Source organism: Mastomys coucha, unplaced genomic scaffold, assembly GCF_008632895.1.
Source record: "Mastomys coucha isolate ucsf_1 unplaced genomic scaffold, UCSF_Mcou_1 pScaffold5, whole genome shotgun sequence".
Taxonomy (NCBI): Eukaryota; Metazoa; Chordata; class Mammalia; order Rodentia; family Muridae; genus Mastomys; species Mastomys coucha.
The window spans coordinates 83,542,462-83,550,226 of NW_022196911.1; the positions used below are offsets into that span (position 1 = coordinate 83,542,462).

The following is a 7,765-nucleotide window of genomic DNA, read 5'->3' on the forward strand; positions in this document are numbered from 1 at the left end:
TTGCTCTGTGTGAGTAGAGCGCTGGGAGTGGGTAGAGAATTCAGAGAGGCTCAGAGGGAGTTTCCCCGGCTTCTCTGCAGAAGGGGCATGTGCTTATTGTGGAAACTTCACAGAAAGTTTGACATCTAACTCTGACTCTCCCACCCAGCGCACCCGACTTCCTTTGATGTTTAAAACATCACAGTATAGGCTAGGCTGACTTTAAATAAGTCCTTGTCCTGCCTCCACCTCTCAGTGCTGGGGTTGCAGGTGTATAGCACCACACCCAGCTTCCTGCAGTTGTTTTAGCACAGTGTCTGATTAGACCTGGAACTACATAAGACCATGTCCAAAGAAAAGTAGAAATAAAACAACATCAGAAAACATATTAGGGATTTTCTTTTTCCCCTTCCCTTCTCCCTCTTGCTCCAGCTCCCTAGCCCCCGCGGCCCAAAGCTTTTTTGTTCCCAGGTGGTTGTGTGGTTGCTGGGACTTGAACTCATGACCTCCGGAAGAGCAGTTGGTGCTCTTAACCACTGAGCCATCTCTCCAGCCCCACATTAAGGAATCTAGAGGAGCACCTGGCTGCTATCCCTGGTAACCATAGGTCCTGTTCTTCCGTGAAGGCAACCCTTGCCTAGTGCATTAGACTTTTGGTAGAAGTGGCAAAAAAGCTACGAGAACAATTTAAGAGAGGGGGATTCATTTTTGGCTCATGCTTTCAGAAGCCTCAGTGTAGACGGCTTCAGTGTTTCTATGCCCATGCTGAGGTACCCACGGAAGGAGAACGTGGTGGGTAGAGAAGCTCAGGTTACAGTAGCCCAGGAAGCTGCACCCTTGCGCATGCGCCAGCACCACCTCCCACCCCTGAGGCTATGTTACTGGGGCTTCTCCTTTCCTCCGCTCTGTTCCATCTGTGGCCCCAGTCTGTGGGATGGCGCTGCCCACATTCGGACAGGTCTTCCCCTTTAATTAAGCTCTCCAGAAACATCTTCACAGTCACACCCAGCAGTACCCTTTCCTAATCCCCTAGGTGCTTCTCAGTCAAGTTACACTGATGGTCAGGACAAGCCATCGTGCCTGGCTTCTCTCTCACTGCTAAAGGGAATCGTCCTCTCCCTAAGCATGCCAGTCAGGTTCCATCACCTGACCCAGCCAACTGGAGGTTTCCTAGGGTTCCCTGCTCAAAAAGGGTATGCAAATGTCTCAGAAATCTCAAAGGCACACAAACTAAAATACTTATTTTTGCTTTGGCTTTATAGAATTCTCTTAAGTTCAGTATATTAATACAAATTATAAAGCATACACACACACACACACACACACACACACACACACACACACACACACACACACAGAGTAGCTCCTAGGAACTATAAGGCCTTTGATAAAGAAGAAATTGAAAAGCACTCACCCAGATTGGTTTCTGTTCTGGTTTTCCCTTAATACTAATGGTGAATCCGGTGTGGTGGTACATGCTTATAATCCTAGCACTCAGGAAGTAGAGGCAGGAGGATTAGAAGTTCAAGGTCAGGGCTGAGAGATGGCTCAGCTGCTAAGAGCATTGACTGCTCTGCCAGAGGTCCTGAATTCAATTCCCAGGAAACACATGGTGGCTCACAACCATCTGTAATGGGATCCAATGCCTTCTTCTGGTGTGTCTGAAGACGGCTACAGTGTACTCATATGCATAAAATAAATAAATCTTAAAAAAAAAGTTCAAGATCATTTTTTTTAAAGTTTTTTTTTCTACTTAATTTATTTTATGTATATTAGTACACACTGTAGCTGTACAGATAGTTGTGAGCCTTCATCTGGTTGTTAGGAATTGGCTTTTAGGACCTCTGCTTGGCTCTGGTCAACCCTGCTCACTCCAGTCTGCCCCGCTGGCTCCTGTAAACCCTGCTTGCTCAGTCCCTGCTCACTCTGGCCCAAAGATTTATTTATTATTATACATAAGTACACTGTAGCTGTCTTCAGACATACCAGAAGAGGGAGTCAGGTCCCATTACAGATGGTTATGAGCCACCATGTGGTTGTTGAGATTTGAACTCAGTACCTTCAAAAGAACAGTTGGTGCTCTTACCCGCTGAGCCATCTCTCCAGCACCCCCACTTTTTTTTTTTTTCGAGACAGGGTTTCTCTGTATAGCCCTGGCTGTCCTGGACCTCACTCTGTAGACTAGACTGGCCTCAAACTCAAGAATGACTACATATCAAATTCAAGTCTAGCCTAGGATATATGAGACCCTCTCAAAATTAAAAAATAAAAAATGGGGCTAAGAGATATGGCTTAGTGGTTGAAAGCACTGGTTGCTCTTCTAGAGGTCCTGAGTTCAATTTCCATCAACTACATGGTGACTCACAACCATCTGTCATGGGATCCAATGCCCTCCTCTGGTGTATCAGCAGCAGCATACTCATACACATAAAATAAAAAAATTTTAAAATGAATAAGTGAAGTGGGAGGGAAAGGGGATAGAGCAAGCTTCATCCTGGCAGAACTGGAGCTCTAGAACAGGTGAACTACAGGTCAGCAACCACCTTTCAGTCTGACGGTCTATTCTGGCTCACCATCTGAGTTGGACTTTGACTCCTTATCTGGGAAAGGGGAGTAGTAATGAGATTTATACATGAATAACCATGAGGATATTTTTAATTAATTAATTTTTTATGAATATTAGTGTTCCGTCTGCATGCATACCATAGCCATGCATGCTTAGTGCCTTCGAAGGCCAGAAGAGGGCATCAGATCCTCTGCAACTGAAGTTAGAGGAGACTGTGAGCCACCATGTGGGGGTGCTAGGAATTAAACCTGGGTCCTCTGAATGCTACTGTTCTTAACCACTGAGCCATCTCTCCTGCCCTAGTTATGAGGATCTAATGGGACACTACAGATGCAAATGCACAATTCAGTGCCAATCATTCAGTAACCAACAGCAGTGGCCATTCTGTTGTCTCGGACATCAATCACCAGCTGTTGCTGGTTCATCTTGTTTCATTTTGGTTTGTTCTTTTCTGGTACTGGGGATTCAATCCAGAGCCTTGCTCATGCCAAGTGTGTGTCCCACCATTGGACAGTCTTCTCTTGTGTGTTCTTACGGTTCTCAAAAGCTGTCTGTTTGTTTCTATCTTATCTTCTTGCTCTTCTCTGACACTCTCGCCATAATTCTGTTTGACTTTTCCGTCCTTGTGACTGCTCCTGCCGTGGCACCTGCATTGGTGTCTGCTTCCTTAGCTGCCCCATTCCTCCTATCATGGCTGGACAAGCACAATGGCCTTTTGCCTAACGGGAGGAATCAGATTCAGAGACACGCAGCTGGGTACCAAGATGACCACCACCCAGTGGTTAAGAGAAGGTACCCTCAAGCTGGATGTGGTAGCGCGCACCTATGATCACAGCATACAGGAATGCTAGCTAAGTCAGTAGTAGGATTGTGCGACTTGAGGCTAACCTGGGCTACGTAGTGAGACCACACCTTAAGACAAAACAGACCAGAAAGTAGGTACTGTGGAGGCTGAAGTTCCACATGCTGCACCGTGTCCATAGACACAGTGTCAGTATCCATGGACCCTCTGAGTCTTGGGTTCCTGGCTGTCTTAGGGAATCTTAAGGAATAAATGAACTCACGAACGCAAACCATATATAACAGCCGATATAATAACTAACAGCATGCACTAGTCATAAGTGTAAGTGCTTTACATGGACTAATTAATGTAGTTGTCACAGTAGCTCTCCGCAGCAGGGTCTGTTATTGTCCCAGTTTAGAGGGAAGAAAATGGAAGCCTGGAGGAGTTGCCCCAAAGCCTCACAGCTAGTAGTGGGAGCAGAGCTGAGATTGGCGCTTTGGCACTCTGGGAAGAGTAGATCTCAGTAAGAAACAAACGCCTTCTCCTCCCCTCTGCCCTTCCTCAAGGGCAGCCTAGCGCCTCTGGTCCTGTTGAATCTTTGCAGCCTGACGTCCCTCCCTGTAGCATTCCTCCCAGCAGATGGGGGCTTTGGCCAAATGAACTTCTAACACATTATTCTGCTAAGTCTGTGATTCTTAAGTATTTGTGTCAGATTGGGACTAGATAGTAGGAAGAGCATTCAGAAGTGAGAAGTGTTCCTTTCATTTATGCCCCAGAGCAGTGGGTGGGTCTTGACCCCTTTGAGTGGTCAAATAACTTTTTCACAAGGGACACCTGTCCTGAATAGCAGATATTTACATTACGATTCATAACAGTAGCACATTTACAGTTATGAAGCAGTGACAAAATTATTTTATGGTTGGGGGTTGGGTCACCACAACATGAGGAACTGTGTTAAAGGGTTGCAGCACTAGGAAGGTTGAGAACCACTGCTCTAAAATATTGTTGTGAGCATTTTAGTTTTATGTGCATGGGGAATCTTGATCTTCCCAGTGCCTTGGTACCTCAGGCGTAGTAGGCACTGTTAGATTATGGCTAAGCAGATGATGTACAGAAACAGCCATTGTGGTCTGTAGAGGAAAATTTAACAGCTGTCTAGTGGATCAAGGGACAGGATTTCAGCTCCCTCTGTGCATGCCCTGATTGGCTCCTGGTGGAACCTTGCTTGCTTGCTGGCCCAAGGTATCCAGAGAGGTGTCTGCTCTGTCTTTCTAATCTTTCTAAGCCTGGGTTTCTGGTTGTAGAACCTTACTCATCCTTTCTGTCTCCCAGATTCTATACCTCAGACACTCCGGGGTTCCTATTCTTGGGTGCGAGCAGAGAGTCCCAGCTGAACCTCTACTTATCCTCAAATCTTGCTTTCTGTCCCTAGAATGCCAGACTCGGGAACCTACTACCAGAAAGTCCTGTTTATTTTCTCCTGTTGGCAAACTCTCTGGGTTCTTTGATCACTTTTACAACTTTATAATTATAGGCTGTAATGGGCTAGGGTGTTTGAACTTCATCAGTAATTGCTTCTCTACTTCTCCTACCCCAATTCTTCAAAGAAGTAAGAATATCTCCAAACAAGGGAGTCCCCAAGCCAGGCCATACTGGGCCTAGAATCTTGGGTATGGGAAACTCAAGGCTCTGAGAATCTTGTTCTGTGACTACTAGGGGACCCACTCCCACTCCTCACCCATCCCTGGACTGAAATTACCAGTAGGACCACCCCTAACAGAGGCTCCTCTCCCAGCACCACTTGATAGCCCTTGTTTGCAGGGCCCTGAAGATTCGGCTGGAGGAGCTCAGCGGGGGGCGGGGCTGGCCTTTTCTGGGAGGAAGTGGTTGAGAGGCCAGGGGGAGCTGCAGTTTCTCAGATTCTTGCCCAGTCCATTATAGAGTCCAAGAATTTCCTCAGGGCTTGGGGTGGGAGTCATTTAGCCTAGGTAGGCCCTGTAGAGGGACCAGCCCAACTCCCTGGAGCAAGAGGAAGAAAAAGAAACTTATCCTAACCAAAATAACACACACACACACACACACACACACACACTGCGCCTCTGTCCTACAGGCGACAGGTTGTGCGGGGCCCAATACCCCCTGCCACTGCTTGGGGAGTGGGGAGCAGAAAGCTTAGGACAAAGCTGCTCCCAGCCTGCCTGGCAGGAGACCTGCCCCAACAGGCTCTCCCTGGACCGCAGAGATCAAAAGAACTGGGAGTGTGAGTGAGTCCCAGCCACCGTGACTGGCAGAAGGATTAATTCCTTCGCTGCCTGCAGGAAGGCCTCAGAGATTCAGCAGGGTCCCCAGGAGGGAGATCACACCAGAGGTGGCAGGCTTGGAGCCTACAGTCTGGGAGGTCTGATACCGGACTGGGAGCAGCTCCTTCCCAGCGCCTGTACTAGACAGTTGGTTGTGGCTGCTTTTCTCTTATCTTCCCCCTCCCACCTCCTCCCAGGCCCCCAGGTTCCCTCCTCTTGGTCTGTCTTTGACTCTTATCGGTGCTTCTGCTGCTGCTGCATGGCTGGCTAGATTGCACTGCCTCAGATGGGCTCTTGGAGCCCTTGGTGAACGAGTGCACCTGTGACAGGCGTGTCCTTATGGGAGCAGCCCTTTTAGTCCCTCTTCAGTCTGCCCACCCTAGGGAAAAGGAGGAAGGGATCAGGCGTTGAACAAGGACTTTTCAAGGCTCAGAAATGGAACCAAAGAGCTTGGAAAGCTAGATGGTGGCAGGGAGAGAGCACCCCTGGGTGACACACTGAGGTGGGAGATCTCCTGTGGGGGGTCAGAACAGTGTCCCAGGCTCTCAGCCTTCTGCCTGAGCCTTACTCCTGAGGAGTAGCATTCCATAGCTGTCTCTGGCTAGGCAGGGTTGGGTCCTCCACTCTTCTCTTTTCGTCTCTATCTTCCTCCAATTGCTGGTCATTCCCTGCCCTTTGTTCACACTGCTTGATCCCTGAGCAGGGGCTGTGTCTTACCCTAGAGCCAAAGCCACCATCTGGTACCCAATGAAGCCTGGGTCAGGGGTCCATTTCAAAAAAAAAAAAAAAAACCGAAAAAATGAATGCTATTCTTTGAAGGCAGTGGGCTGGCTCAGCCAGGGGTCCCAGGCTCTCTTGACTCTGCACATATTATACATGTGAGTTCCCTGACTCCTTGCACACATACTTATGAGTGGACAGGGTGTGCATCCTAGGGAGAGATGAGTGTGTGAGCGCCCAGGGTTGAGAGTCAGCCATGGTCAGGGTGGGACAAGCCTCTGCTCTGTTTCTGCAGGCCCGAATGGCTGGTGAGCGAGGAGCCAACGCAGTACTCTTTGACATCACCGAGGATCGATCAGCTGCCGAGCAGGTGCCTAGGGGCACGAGGGTGTGCCAGGAGGGCCTGGATGGGGGGTGGGGGGAGGCAGGGTTCTTGGGGTGGTAGCAGAAGTCAAATAGCCCTGCTGGGGCTCTGTTCTTTGCAGCTGCAGCAGCCTCTGGGGCTGACTAAGCCAGTGGTGCTGATCTGGGGTCATGATGCGGAGAAGCTGATGGAATTTGTATACAAGAATCGGAAGGCCTATGTGTGGATTGAGCTGAAGGGGCCCCCAGCTGGGGTAAGCACCTCAGGACTCAGCCTTGTATCTGCAGTCACCTCCACCTTATCCACCAGCCCCCTGGAAACCCCCTAGTCCACCTTCAGCCCCTAGCCATGTGTCTCGGAGAATTTCTCCCACTCTCTGAGCCTCATCTATAAGATGAACAGATTTGGCCTGATGGGTCCTGAAACCAGTATTTTTCAGCTCTGGGGTTTAATGGCACAGAGAAGAGAAGCCTGCCTGCCAGGCTCCCAAGCTCTGACCCCTGGTGCTCTCCAGCATATAGCTCCTACCTCACAAAGGGACCGTGTCCCCCTTTACCTGCAAACACATAGCTTCCCAGATAACACTTCTCACGGCTGCATCTAGAGATCACTCTCCTGCAGCCCCAAGCACTAGTCCATTGAGTCCCATTTCTTCATCCCTCTGGAAGGAGGCCCAAGGGCTCAAAGCTCCCTCCTCTTTAGTTTCTTTACTTACCTTCCTGACTTGGCCTGGCTCTTTCGAGAGTATGACCCTTTTCTTCTCCGCTTCCCCCACCTGCATCCCCAGGCAAATTATGACGTGTGGATCCTTCTGACTGTGGTGGGTACCGTCTTTGTGATCATCCTGGCTTCAGTGCTGCGCATCAGGTGCCGCCCCCACCGTAGCAGACCGGTGAGCAGTGTGTGCTACCTAGTAGAAGTGGGTAGGGATATAAACAAGGAGGGAGAGAGAAGAATGTGAGATAAACAGGTGTCTTTATGGCCATGAAACAGCCTCCATTTAAATAAACATTCTAGAGTCTCTGTTGCTTTTTTTTTTTTTTTTTTTTTTT

General features: G+C 48.9%; 1 protein-coding gene across 2 annotated transcripts in view; it reads left to right on the forward strand.

Annotated features, from left to right (window-relative positions):
• Window positions 1-7,765, forward strand: part of Rnf43 (ring finger protein 43) — a 71,071-nt gene that overhangs the window by 55,696 nt on the left and 7,610 nt on the right. For both annotated transcript variants that reach the window (XM_031352035.1, XM_031352036.1), the window contains exons 4-6: window positions 6,645-6,719; window positions 6,835-6,966; window positions 7,501-7,605. In XM_031352035.1, coding sequence (XP_031207895.1) covers window positions 6,645-6,719; window positions 6,835-6,966; window positions 7,501-7,605 — 312 coding nt within the window. The remainder of the gene's footprint in view (window positions 1-6,644; window positions 6,720-6,834; window positions 6,967-7,500; window positions 7,606-7,765) is intronic.